Source organism: Solenopsis invicta, chromosome 8 (genome assembly GCF_016802725.1).
Source record: "Solenopsis invicta isolate M01_SB chromosome 8, UNIL_Sinv_3.0, whole genome shotgun sequence".
NCBI lineage: Eukaryota > Metazoa > Arthropoda > Insecta > Hymenoptera > Formicidae > Solenopsis > Solenopsis invicta.
Genome location: NC_052671.1, coordinates 20,900,074 through 20,915,181, shown reverse-complemented (window position 1 = coordinate 20,915,181; position 15,108 = coordinate 20,900,074). Strand labels below are relative to the sequence as shown.

The following is a 15,108-nucleotide window of genomic DNA, read 5'->3' as shown; positions in this document are numbered from 1 at the left end:
ACTAGGTTTCCCCAAGCTGGAGACTTTGGTGGTGAGTTCCAGCTTGCGGGCTGGACTAAAGTTTACTGAGTCTACGGACCCGGTGATGCGAGCTCTGACGGAAGCTGCAGGCATGGTGAACCGTCTCAGGAGTCTGGCAGCTTCCGTCTGTATCAACTGGCTAATTGATATGCAAGCGATAAAAAGATACAAGGCCGCGGCAAGAAAACGAGAGCTCGCATCATGGGCAGCTCTGGTGTCGCAAGGTAAATCGGTGCAGTCTCTCACCGATGACAAAATTGGCAATGCCTGGCTCTACAATTCAACGCTCTTGAAGCCGGGCCGATTTATAATGGCCCTAAAAATGCGCACCAACACCACCGCTAACAGAATAACGTTAGCTAGAGCTGGCCCGGTGGCGGACGTGAGGTGCTGCAAATGCAAGAGTCAGCCAGAAACTCTCGCACACATCCTGGGGCAGTGCACATATACCAAGGAAGACACGATCCGCCGCCACGACGAAATTGTCAAACTAATCGTCGACAAAATGACACTAAGAGACAAAGAGGTAGCGGTAACGAGGGAAACACACTATAAAATGCCCTCGGGCGGGATTCTCAAACCTGATCTGGTAGTACAGAGAGGGGTCTTCGTGGTCGATGTTACAGTCCGCCACGAAGACAATAAATACCTTGCTCAGGGACATCAAGATAAGATCCGCAAATATAGTCGACTGCTACCTCACCTGCAGCGGGATTTAGGAGCGACCGCTGCAGAAGTCCTACCAATTGTGGTACGAGCGCGAGGGGCAATGCCCAAGGAGACGGTCAAGAACCTGTCCAAACTAAAAATCTCAGACCGAAAAACGCTAATCACAATATCAATGATAGCGTTGCGTAATTCCATAGAGCAATACCACAAGTTCATGGATTACGATGCCCCTCGCCGCCCGGCGGAGGCCCCCAGCTTCGTCGGATAAAAACTTCCGACCCACGAAGCCTTACAGCCAAATGACGACCACAAGCAGAACTGCACGTTATTTATTTATTTATTTTAATTATTTGTGGTCGTCCTATTTATTGATTTATTGTTATTGTTAAAGACAACGTTGGGCCTTTTACACCCAACATTGACTCATTTTAACCTATTTATTTATTTGATTTTATCTTATTTTATTTTAAATGGCTGTGAGTGCGAGTCGTTGTGCTTGGAACCTGCCCTTCCGGGCCACGGCGGCAGAGCCAGAGCGGACCGGAGCACGGACGGCCGCTCTGGGCGGGAACCTCCACGTGGTGTCCCTGGAAATGGGCGTACAAGATACGCCAGGCTAATGCCCGCTTCCTCAAAGCTCGAGGACTCTGTTCGATCTAATTTTTCCGACCTATGGCGAGAGTTCCCTAGCAGGTCAGTCAGACGGGTTTTGTTGTGCTGCGGCGCAACCGGGTCGGAAATCTAGATAGTACAAATACGAGCAAGGTTAGGAAAACCGTAAAAGCACGGAATTGTCTGTACACGAAGTGTAACATTGTTGGGAGATCCGTGCAAAGAAGGAGCGCCACTAGTAAACTCGCTGGTGCTCCCAGAGCCATGCTCTGTTGTTCCTGAATACCACGCCAGCCGCAAAAGTGTAAGTCCGTGGCCTTGTCGCGCAGAATATAGTCACCTGCCACCCATTCGGGAGAGTTGTGTGGTATGTGTCTGGGCTTATCCTGAACTAGTACATGAAGACCAATGACCCAGTCGGGGCAGGTGTTAACTTGGGGCCATATTCCCCAGATATACACTGAGCTCACATTCTAGGCGTATGGTATCCCTTCGGAGGGCTTGAACTTATTGCGTCTATACAAGTAGCCCAAAAGGGGGCGAGTAAAGGATACGCGTTATCCCGCCTTCTGGAGGAAATATGCCCTTGCAGCGAAGGTTTGTCATGTGTCCTGGCTTTACGAAGTCCAGTGCGCAGAGCTTGGTATCATTGTAGGAAAGTATGGTTTCCAGCGGTCTAAAAACCGCGTCGTACAATACCAGGCACAAAGTACCAAACCGGTGTCAGGGGGCTTTCCGAGGGAGAAGCATAGTTGGGACATGATGCGCAATACAAACTTTTAGTCACTGAGCCTCTCTTGTCCAAGTTGCACAGCTACCTCCTCGTCCTGGTAATGTCTCTCTCCGGACAAATGGCTACGTGCTGTTGCAGCATGCAGGACTTTGGGGGTTGCCAGCCCTCTTGGCTCGTATTAGTTGGTCTTAAATATAAAGATTTTCCTCGGATAATTGTTAGTAACTCCGGGTCTTCCGGCTCCAAGAGTCCAACTGTAAAGAGTACAACATTCTCCGCGTCGCTTGCTGATCCCGACAAAGTCCACGTTTGCAAGTTTTCGGGTTGTGGCCGGATCTTCAATACCAAGACTAGAAAGGGAGTTTACCACCGACGGGCGCACCCCGATTGGAACGATGCTAGGCAAAATGTGGCAGCCAAAAAAAACCAGATGGTTGGATAAGGAGACGAGGATGCTGGCAAGAAGGGAAGTCGAGTTAACACTTGCGGGTGAGAAATTCATAAACCAGGCCTTATTGGTTGACTTTCCCGATAGATCCCTGAATAGTATTAAGTCCAAAAGACAAAATAGCTGCCAAAATAGAGCCATACTCCAGGAATTGCTCGAACTAGGAGATGGGGTCAAGGCCAGAACACCGGAGGCCACCATACCGGACGCCATCGACCCCCCCCCCCTGGGTGCTGCTTCTGGGGGGACCGGTCCCGTCGACTGGCCGGACACTGCGTTCAGGGAAGCTATTGCTGACTACAATACAAGTCTCCCAGCTTACGGAGCAAACCTTTCAGTCGCAAAAATTGCAACATATTTGCGATTTGCTAGCTTCTAGATCGTCTTCAGACGTGTACGACGACCTTACATTGTACCTCAAAGAAGTTTTTTTAATTAAAAGGAGGACTAAATCGAAGCGGGTGGGAAACACAAATCGGGACAAGGTTATGTCCAGGAAACAAAAGAGAAGGACTGAGTATGCCCGTATCCAAGATCTTTGGCGGAAAAACCGATTCAAATGCTTGAGGATCATTTTGGACGACGTCTCGAATGTTAACGTCCCACCCAAGGAACAAATGGTCCCGTTTTTGGAAGGAAAGATCCCGTTAGCGCACAGTGCGATAGCGCACATCCCGATAGCACACATAAAATTTAAAGAAATTCCCGATAGCGCACAACACAGAAAAGCGCGTTGCCCCGATAACGCACAACATAAAAGTCGCATTGTCCCGATAGCACACAATGCAAAAAGCGCATTATTCCGATAGCACACATCCCGATAGCGCACATCCCGATAGCACGCGACTATGTGCTCTATTGGGAAAAAGATGTTTTAATTCCTGATAGCGCACATAGTCGCGTGCTACCGGGATGTGCTCTATCGGGATGTGCGCTATTGGGATGTGAGTTACCGGGATGTGCGCTATCGGGATGTGCGCTATCGGGATAATGCGCTTTTTGCATTGTGTGCTATCGGGACTTTGCGCCTTTTATGTTGTGCATTATCGGGACAACGCGCCTTTCTGTGTTGTGCGTTATCAGGATGTGCGCTATCGGGAATTACTTTAAATTTTATGTGTGCTATCGGGATGTGCGCTATCGCAGTGTGCGCTAACGGCACCTACTCAACTTTGGGCAGCTATTACTCTGAACGAAGTTTGCACAGGATTACCGTCCAATACGATTGCAGCAGGTCAGGCCTTAGTGCGAGACTGCTAAGAAAGGTTCCCCATGGCATTCTTACGAGAATATTCAACATTATCCTTTGGTGCAAAAGGCCTCCCACCCATTTGTTAGAATCGACGACCACCCTGATTCCTAAAACGTCAAACGCGCACCTTCCATTTGATTTTAAGCCGATCACGGTGTCATCGGTGATCATTAGGACACTGCACAAGATATTAGCATCGCCACGACGCCGGACGGTCCTCTCGGATACATCTATGTCAGCTGCGTTGTTGAACTCCCGAACGGTACCAAACGGTGGATCAGCAGCTGCAGCGACGATCGCCTGTACTTTGTCGGCACCGGTTTTACGGGGACGACAATTATGCAGACGATGATCGCTCAAAGCGTTATCACCGCCTTCTGCGAAACGTCGTATCCATCGTCGGACAGTTTTTTCAAAACAAAGAATATCAGCAACAATTTATGCTACTGATTTTCCGCATTGAGCGTGTCCGACGATGCGACTTCGCTTCTGGCAGGACAAGTTGAGGCATTTTACAATATAGTCGCAAATACACCGCACTGTGCAAAAACACCACGGAAAATGAGCTGCAGAACACATATTTCGCGATGTCTCTTGCTAGTCTCTTATTAGATGCGTTATTGTCTTTAGACGCACGAGTCAAAGAGATAGAGAGAAAACAAAATACGTCCTCCCGGAGCCTGACGCCGCGTCCTGAGAGATGGTATCATACTTTCTTTTTCGGCCTTCGTTAAGCGAGAAGGATGTGGGGCATTTGGAAAAGTGACAGACTTCTTCATATTTTGACGTTACAAATTACTGTACAAAATTTAAGAAAAATCAGAATCAGACGTTCATCCTCTCTCAGAGTATTGTTTTACGCCAATTACAAAGTAAACTGGATTGCTACATAATGTCAACATTTCTATAAATTTATTGAAATAATTTTCTATAAAAATTATTTCTATAAAAATTATTTTCTAATACAGGCTGTTTTAATAAGTAATTGTTTAAAAAAATTTAGAAGTTTCATTAATTAATTAAAATTATGTCTTGACATAAAGTAACAGTCCCAAGAATTGAAGCTGTATTGCCGTGATGACATAATTTTAATTTATTATTAAAAATCGTAATTTTATTTACAATATTTTTGAAACAAATCTTCGTATCCTAGTAAATTTTTTTATGGAATTAAAAATTGAAACAATGCGTGACCAACCGTGGTATCCCGTAAACCACCCGTATAGGCGCAAGGGACACCATTTCAGCCAAGTTTCTCGAGCGCGTCGATTCGTGTCTTCTTTCTCGACCTAGAGTCGAGCGAGGAAAATGCGCTATCAAAACGCCCCTTTACTACCTGTTATCTGCCAGTACCCCGACCTCCGCCGCGCTGCCTCGAAATACGTACGTGCGCGGCTTCGCATGTGTGCGGCAGCCGAACGTCAGCGCGAAAGGACACCATTTCTGCCGGTGCGTGTACCTGTATAATAGACGCACTTTATAATACAAATAAAAAGTATGTTTATCCGGTCATTTGTTCAAATAATTAATGTAATATAATCATCCATATGCAAATGGCATATAAAAGTCAAAATTATAGCAAGATTTATATTTGTATAAGCGACAGTCGTTCTCACCATAATAAAAATGACATTACAAACCAGGGAGGTCAGGGAAGAAAGAACATGTTCATTAACGATAATCCGGCGCAAGAAATAACTTTTAAGTCATCCGGTTGCAAATGAAACATTATTTTATGATAGAGATATGTTTTGGACCAATAATGTAACAACACAATGATGATAAGAAAGCCTTCTTCGGTCGTAGCTAGATCTTAGTACTTATATTTATTCGTGTGATTTTATATACTTCTTCGAATTCAACCAGAATGTGCGTCAAATTGTTTTTCTGGTCGTAACACAGCATGTCGAATAAGAATTAGTAATCACACAATTTTTATTAAATTAATTAATTTAATATAATAATTGATGTGTTACATCCAGCCTTAAGGAAAGGAAGGCAGGGAAGGATGCAACAAAAACTCTTTTATTCTCGTGACCGCACTAGTGGGACGTGCGGCACGAGCCGAACGCACTTTTGAAGATTCCGAAATTATGCGTCAACCGTGTAATGACACGCTTTAACGCCTTTTCAAAATCGTGCGATCGTTGGTCCTAATTTGAGTCAGAGAATTCAATCTCTATAACTCGGGATCGGACCGAGTGTAATCTTTTCGAGTCGGGAGGTTAGTGTGTGAGTACGAGATGGGTTTGATGAAATAAAATTTTACATTGGAGCTTCTTTTAAACTAAAATTTAACATATATTCTAATATTTGAATTTTACATACATAAAGGTTCAAAAGGAATTAGCAAATGAATACATTATCGGTTATGGTTATTTAATAGGAAAAAAAAGAAAACAATATAACAAGGTAATCATTATTAATTAAGACAGCAGTACGTAATCGGTTAGTTTAAAATACGAAACGATTAGGTAATGATTATTCAGAAGTTTAAAAGTTATATACATTGTTTAATATCGATACATAATTGTAAAAGTGAACAAACAAGAAATTAATTAAAGGTTATTGAAGAAATTAGTATTATGCATTATCAATAGGATTTATAGTATAAAATAAAAAAAATAAAAAAACTTAATTCTATTACATTTGAGTAGGAGAAGATGGAATTGTAAGTTTCGCTAATTTATTATTTAGGTGTGGTAATAATTAATAAATTACGTGGATTCGGTGGGAGGTGGATCTTCAGGATCGTGGTCGGAAAGGAGAATTATTTCTTCTAGGAATTCCACGCTGGACGTGGAATTCACTGGTGAGGGGGGAGGGGGAATCTCCTCTATGAATTCCACGCTAGGCGCGGGACTCATGGGGGAAGAAGGATCAGAGAGATCCTCTGGGACAGGCGAGTATGAGGGGGAAAGGAGATCAACGGGGTCTTCGAGGATAGGCGAGTACGGAGGGGTATCTGGAGCGATTCTATATGTAAGGAGAGAGGAGATAGAGGGAGCAGGGGACGGAGAAGATGGGGAAGGGGAAGGTGGGTGGCGTTCCTCTTGAATAACCGGAGGTATCTCCAAAGATGGCGCCCATCCAGGAGCCGGTTCCGGGCGCAACTCCCATTCCCTTATCCTTAGGATTGCCCAGAGGCACTCGAGGATGACGACTTGCCTTCTGAAGTATTCCCGGAGACGATTCGGACGATGGCGATGGGGTCGCGATTTTCGCGGGATGTGAATTTTGCCCACTAATCGATAATTAATCAGTGAATTAAGGGGATCCGGTAAGTGACTGAATAAAAACTAACTTACTCTCTGATTGATAATTATGTCAGGTCCCTCTGCCTTCGAAGGGTTTGTGGTTGAAGTCGGTTCTGGGGTGACCTCAGAAGCTCGGTGGTTGTTTAATTGAGGCACAGATTCTAAGTTTTTAAAATGATTTTAACGCGCACAGCTTCGACACTTGCAACGCGTGGTGTGAGTGCGGAGTTGAAAGCGCGGATGTGAGTGCGAACTTGAACTTTGAATTTTTGAATTGAATCAACGAATGCTCGAGCCGTTCGAAGCTGCGTATTTTATAGGGCTTAGGAAAAGGGCGTGAGATTAGTTTAGTGGGTGAGATGAGGATTTGATTGGGTAAAGCCTTTTGAGCTTTTTCCCCTTCTTTGGAGATTCCTTGTTGTCGAAATTTCGAGCTTATTCGTTGGGTAGTTCAGGAACGCTCACTACCAATCATCTTCTCGGATGATCTCTCGTTGGCTAATTGTCCATCTTCTCCCGATTTTTCTTAACTCTAAGAGGGGCGAACAGTTGCATCACCCAATCGCTTAAGGGATTCGTTATCTTCGGTTCCTCTTCTTGGAACGTTCGGTCTCGATTTTTTATATCGCCGCGTCCGTTTATTTGGGACTCGCTTTCCATATGAATCATCTTTCCGTTCGTGATGAAACATAGGTTCGAACAAACAAAGCCGGGTTGTAAATTTTGATTTTATAGTTTTATAGTTTCCGTCCGGCGTCGCGACTCAATCTTATCTCCGATTGTTGCCAGACTTTAATAACGTTTAGATTTTTTCTCTTTCGAGTCCAGGCTTTGTTCGTCCATATGAATTATTAAATAAGCATCGTTGCTTGTAATTTTGTCGTCGCACGATTTCTCCTTTTTTTGCTTCTATTTATTGCTCCGGATGTAATATGTGGCCATTATATATATATTCCGAGAACAATGTTTGATTTTTTTTTTCTTATAATAGCCGGGTGATAGTGATATTTATAAAAGAGAAATCGTGGAGTTCCGGATATAAGTGTTGTAAATTTTACAGACAATCCCTTAGCTTGTTTAGCATAATTTATATAATGGATGCGAAAAGGGAAATCGTGAAATCCTCCGGATGTAACAGATGCTAATTTGCATCTATATCCCATTCCCCCCTGAAAAAACCGTGAAGAAATTTATTGTCAAAAATAACATCCCACCCAGGGTTTGAACCTGATATCTCCGGAATCTCCGGTCAAATTAGTATCAATTATTTGTAGTAAAATTTGTATAAAGTATATAAAATCACACAAACAATACAAACACGAAGACCTGGCTGCAACCGTATAAAGCGTTTTTGTTCAATTTGTATTGATACAGTAACGGTCAAAATATCTCTCTCTACTACTTTAAAAGTCGCGTTGCCTTGGAAAGCCTTCTAACTCATAGTCGATTATTGTGAGAAATATCATCACAGTCTCAGTGTTCGAGTTGGCTAAGACACCCATACCTGAGATTCGGGAGGTCCCAGGTTCGAACCCTGGCTGAGGTAATGTTTTCGCAATAATTTCTTTACAGTTTTTTCAAGGGGAAAAAGAGTTAATATTTAAATTACAAATATGTTATTGGACCGATAGTGTAACAACACAATGATCGTAAGAAAGCCTTCTTCGGTCGTGGCTAGGTCTTAGTGCTTTTATTTATTTACGTGTGTTACGTCCAGGGTTAAAGAAGGGTAGACAAGATATAGAGGGAGAAGGGAGGGACGTAACAATTCGAGAGTGTGCACGTGGAGACCGCGTCGACAACCCGGGATATAGGTCAGTAGGGCCCGCAGCGGGGGGCCCCAATGGCAAAATATCCGGGATGCTCCGCGTGCCTTGGTCCTATTTTGAGGCAACAAACTTAATTGCTTTACCTCGGGATTGGACCTAGTGCTTATCTTGTAAGAGCGAGGGATGGTGGTAGTGGTTATGAAATTAGCACCAATTAATTATTGTACCTGGTTTATTTTAATCAGTAGTAAATGAGAATACAAATTTGTTTATTTTGAAAAATGATTTATATTCATAAAAAAAAACAACGGTTTAAACTAAAGGCTCTATATAATTTTTAAGTTAACAATTACAATGTCGAATACAACTGGACTTGTGATATAATTATAATGTTAAACTAAGAGAAGGCTAAAATCAAATATTATATCCCTATAGGAACGATTTAAACTGAAGGTTCTATAAATTTAAAGTAAACAATTACAATGTAGAGTATACTATACAACTGACTTATTCTTATATCGGATAATTACTACTTATAGTTTTCTTAACTATATAAATACATATGTATATATATATACGTGTATGTATGTGTGGATGTAGGTGTGCGATTTACATTGGAAGTTCTTTTAACACAGCGGTGTTGGGGCGGAAATGATTTAAGAATATTAGCTTGGGGACTAAATAATACCTTGGGTATGTATGGGGAAGATACACAGGAACGAGCGCATCGGGGGGAGAACAGGAAAGGAAGGCACGGACCGCTTCGAGATCAAATTCTTTGGGCCCGAGCGAGAACGCGCCAGGAGGGAGTGGGGCAGAGGACATTGGAAGTACCGACAAAACAGATTCCAATGACTGAAGGGGACCAGGGGCAAAATAGCAACGTGGGGGAAGGGGTGGCAGCTCCTCTACGAATTCCACACTAAGCGCGGGGCTAGGAGAACGATTCTCATCCTCGAGATCGTGAGATCCGAGGATCGAAGGAGTTGAGAAAGTTTCCTCCTCCTCTTCGAGATCGCGGGCCCCTACACTAGGAGAATCCGCAGGAAGTTGGTCTTCCACCGGATCGTAGACAACAGGGATCGGAGTTCCAGGAGGAGAGAGTGAAACAGGAGAGTCCGGGAAGATCCTATAAGTTAGTTGAGAATCGGGGGAGTCGGCGCGAAGAAAATTGTCTATGGGGGAGTCAGCGCAAAGATTTTCTACGGGGGAGTCAGCGCGAAGATTTTCTACGGGGGAGTGGGGGAAAAATGCGAATGGGGGAAGTCGCTCTTCTTCCGGTGCGACCGGCGAGTACGAAACAGGGGGGCAAAGTCGATTGACTTGGGCGGCGATCTGGTGGATTTCCTCCTCAATGGCTTTGAGGCGGCGGATTCGGCGATTGTGGCGATTCCGGTGCCGCTTCACGGCTGCTCGGGACTTATATTCGTGGATTCGGGGAATATTATCATTATTCACTAAAAAAAAACGAAACTCCGTTTCTCTCTATGTTTATCGAAAGGTTGGAGTTTAAACACTCCTTCGGGTTAACCCGAACAGGGTTCGAGTGAAACCAGAGGAGATTGAAGGTAAAAAGGGTTCGGCTAAATCTAAAGAGAGGAAGAGGAGGAAAGAAATTCTTACGATTGAAGAGAAGAAATAAAGAGATTCTTCCGGATTGACTCTTGTGAGTAAATCCCAAGAATGGAAAATTAGTAAATAAAAGATTCCTCCGGATTGACTCTTGTGAGTAAATCCTAAGAAAGAGGAAATTTAATAATAAAAAGATTCCTCCGGATTGACTCTTGTGAGTAAATCCTAAGAAAGAGGAAAATTAATAATAAAGAGATTCCTCCGGATTGACTCTTGTGAGTAAATCCTAAGAAAGAGGAAAATTAATAATAAAGAGATTCCTCCGGATTGACTCTTGTGAGTAAATCCTAAGAAAGAGGAAATTTAATAATAAAAAGATTCTTCCGGATTGACTCTTGTGAGTAAATCCCAAGAAGAATGGAGAATTAGTAAATAAAAGATTCCTCCGGATTGACTCTTGTGAGTAAATCCTAAGAAAGAGGAAATTTAATAATAAAAAGATTCCTCCGGATTGACTCTTGTGAGTAAATCCTAAGAAAGAGGAAAATTAATAATAAAGAGATTCCTCCGGATTGACTCTTGTGAGTAAATCCTAAGAAAGAGGAAAATTAATAATAAAGAGATTCCTCCGGATTGACTCTTGTGAGTAAATCCTAAGAAAGAGGAAATTTAATAATAAAAAGATTCTTCCGGATTGACTCATGTGAGTAAATCCCAAGAAGAATGGAGAATTAGTAAATAAAAGATTCCTCCGGATTGACTCTTGTGAGTAAATCCTAAGAAAGAGGAAATTTAATAATAAAAAGATTTCTCCGGATTGACTCTTGTGAGTAAATCCTAAGAAAGAGGAAATTTAATAATAAAAAGATTCCTCCGGATTGACTCTTGTGAGTAAATCCTAAGAAAGAGGAAAATTAATAATAAAGAGATTCCTCCGGATTGACTCTTGTGAGTAAATCCTAAGAAAGAGGAAATTTAATAATAAAAAGATTCCTCCGGATTGACTCTTGTGAGTAAATCCTAAGAAAGAGGAAATTTAATAATAAAAAGATTCCTCCGGATTGACTCTTGTGAGTAAATCCTAAGAAAGAGAAAAATTAATAATAAAGAGATTTCTCTGGATTGACTCTTGTGAGTAAATCCTAAGAAAGAGGAAAATTAATAATAAAGAGATTCCTCCGGATTGACTCTTGTGAGTAAATCCAAAGAAGAATGGAAAATTAGAGAGAGAGAGGGAGAGAGAGAGAGTATGGGAGAGTAATAAATTTAGTGAATATATTATGTTTATACAAAAAAAAATCCTTCGCAAAGAGAGAAAAGGTGTTCGAGAAAAAGAACAAGAGCGGAAGTAAACTAGGTGATTAATTCTGGACTTACTACTTGCTGAATGTGTGAGTGTTGATAATAGTGAATGGAATACTCTCGGAGCTGCTGGCCTTCAAACTGGGCCGTACTCAGCGGGAGATGGTCCGGTCGGAGGGATTCCGCGTGCGATGGGCAATGGTCTGCAGACTCCAACCAGGCACGTTTCGAATGGCACTTTTTCTTTCGACCGAGACGTACGCTCCGCACGAGTTTAAAGGCCGCGATCCGAGAGTCAGAGAACTCGAGCATACAAGATGCCATGGAACTGCGACTCGAAATGATCAAGACTAGACTGCGCGCTCCGCTGGAAAACGCGCCTATTTATACAAATTTTCGTCTATGATTCCCTTTGTCCCATCGAGGGCCGTGTGCACCACTTTATTCATTAATGCGCCCACGTGCAATATTTGTTTTTATGACTTTTTTATATTCCTCGGTAATTGTTATCCGAGAAAGCGGCAGGTTTGACAATTGAACTCTCAGAAGCATTAAATGTCAAAAAAAATTCTTTGATTTGTTGCTATGCGGGTGTCGGGCATCAGAACTCAAAGGGATGCACACGTGCGTCTTCCAGATCCCTGATTTTACTATCTTGAGTGTTTCCGGTATCGAGCAACGGTGTCACCTCAGATCTCCTCAATTGATGAATTTATAACTACTTAATTTCCGACATCCGGTTATTGCCGTGAGAGTCACCGAATTCTTGGGATCGGGGTGAAATCACCGTCGCTCGCCCGTTAATTAGAATATCCGCTGGTTGCGAAGGAAAGAATCGTTACTCCGCAGGACGTAACACGTGATTTTATAAACTTCTCCGAATTCAACCAGAATGTGCGCCGAATTAATTTTCGGTCATAACATAGCATGTCGAATAAGAATTAGTAATATCACTATTTATATTAAATTAATTAATTTAATATAATACTTGATGCTGATTTGCATCTATATATACCCATTCCTCCCTGAAAAAACTGTAAGAAATTTATTGCGAAAAATAACACCCCACCCAGGGTTCAAACCTGACACTTCCGGAATCTTCGGTCCCGGTGTCTTACCACCTCGACCACTGGGGCACAGTGATATTTCGTGCGTGCGTGCGTGCGTGCGTGCGTGCGTGTGTGTATGGGTGTGTATGGGTGTGTGTGTGCGTGCATGCGTGTGTGGGTGTGTGTGTATATATACATATAGAGTAGGGGAAAAGTACCGGAACAGCAAAATATCTCAAAAACTAAGCATTTTAGAAAAAAGTGTTTCAGATAAAAGTTGTAGGGTTTCAAAAGATTTTTTTACTAATGTTATCAGTTTGACCTTGGATGGCGTCGCCAAGATCAGATCAAAATCACATTAACTTTTTTAATTAGAACACCCTATTTTTGATTCCAAAATCTAATAGCTGGTTTCAAGACCTTTCCAAAACCTTACAAGAAAGTTTATTTTCTATTTTGAGTACTTTCCGAATTGTAAGGCTTGAAAGTTACAGTATATTGTAACTTTCAAGCGTCATAACTCGAAAAGTACTTAATGAAAAATAACTTCTGATTGAAATTTATAGGGTTACAATGGTATCACACAATCTACGTATAACATCAAAAACGCTCATTTTGCCATCCCTGGGAGGGTGGGAGCGGGAGAAGGGAGAGGGGCGAAAAATCTTAAATGCAATGTGGGATTGTGTAAAATCAATTTCACAATGTGGGGGCATTGAAATAAATTTCAAGCGTATTCGTAATCCAAACTTCAAGCAAGAACCTGGAAACGAAAAACTGAGCACGTGCGCTATCGATAAACAGCAGTGTTAAGGTTTTGGGAATAATTCATGCTTTGATTGTGTGATACCATTATAACCTATAAGTTTCATTCAGAGGTTATTTTTCATTAAGTACTTTACGAGTTATAATACTTGAAAGTTACACTGTAGCTTTCAAGCCTCACAATTCAAAAAGTACTCAACAAAAATAAACAATGTAGACACTGTGTTACACAGTGTCGCCTGTGTCTTGTTGGACGGAATCCGATAGCGCACAGTGCGATAGCCCACTAATCAATCATCTTGACTTAGCTAACCTAACTAACGGAAAAACTTTAGGTATCGGCCGGTATGTAATTGGTGGTGTGCTATCGGTCCCTTGTGCTATCGGGATACGCCCAGTCATGTGTGATAGATCCATGGAACTAACCAAATATGAAAATTTATGGTATTACGGCGATAAAATTAGCGCATCGCCTATCATCACGGCGAGTCAGTAGAAGGATACTTATATTAAATTATTAAAATCTACTGAAAAAACTGTAAATTTTGAAAAATTAGTCTATTCTGGCAGATAAATCTATTGTAGATGCGCTAAATACTTGTAAAAATAAGAATGAAAATCTATGCACCCTTGTGTTACACTATGAAACTAAACTGCGTTCTAAGAAATACTTTACACGATATAACACAGTGTAACACAGAGTGTCTTAGCTGGAAAATAGCCATACTTTACTACATGTGCGTTGTGTCCTTTTCTCTGGTACCTGATACATATCAATATGTCTCTAACGGCTACCTAATGTATCTCTGTGATAAATTAATTCATATTAGTAAAATTTTTGAAAAATGTTTTACAAAGTTTTATGGTGACTACTTTTCTCAAGAGAATTATATAATACAAAAGGTGATTACACTTGTTAAAGAAAATACCAAATACTATCAATGCATTCCCGATGAAGTATTACAATATTTGGTACAAACTCGTACTATATATGTACAAGTCAGAGAAATAAATAAAAAACAATATGTTCAAAATGGTAAAAGGAAAAAAAAATGAAAAAAGTTATTTCCAGCTCTGTAAAAAAAGTAACATAACTTGTAAATAAATTCTATTCTGTATTTCCTTTAACAAGTGTAATTACCTTTTATATTACATTATGGAGACGCAATGATTTACGTAAGATATTTATAATTTATTTTGACTGTAGCATGAAAATATATTAGAATTTTTTTCATATAAATAAAAGTCGTTTATTATTACCCTTTATTATATTATTATAGTTTTTTTCTTTTATTATTTATATCTTACATATCACGGTTGATATTGAATCGGTTACAAAGAGGAGATTGTAAAACTAGCTCTTATAAATTATAATAACATTACAATACTCTTTGATCACGATAAAAGTTTATTCAAAAACCTGTGTTTGCGATGCTAGAAATCGGTCCGAGTCTCAGATCTAAAAGTATGTAGCCAATCAATGTTTACCTTTTACAAAAAAGTGACAAGCTGATTGATTACACAGTTTTTGGTTCGAGAAGTCGAACCAAATTCTAGCATCGTGGACGTAGAATTTAACATTTTTATTTCAAAATTATTGATATCTTCCCTACGTTTTACATGTCAAGTCTAATATACATTTTATTATAATTATACGAT

The 15,108-nt window shown here is 41.2% G+C and overlaps 1 protein-coding gene across 1 annotated transcript; it reads right to left on the bottom strand.

Annotated features, from left to right (window-relative positions):
- Nucleotides 1-6,321: 6,321 nt before the first annotated feature.
- Nucleotides 6,322-13,851, bottom strand: LOC120358568 (extensin-2-like). Its single transcript, XM_039453158.1, has 3 exons — nucleotides 13,763-13,851; nucleotides 9,596-9,890; nucleotides 6,322-7,034 (listed from the first exon to the last, which is right to left on the bottom strand). The coding sequence occupies exons 1-3, from the start codon at nucleotides 13,849-13,851 to the stop codon at nucleotides 6,453-6,455; spliced, it is 966 nt and encodes a 321-aa protein (XP_039309092.1). The 3' UTR covers nucleotides 6,322-6,452.
- Nucleotides 13,852-15,108: the final 1,257 nt, after the last annotated feature.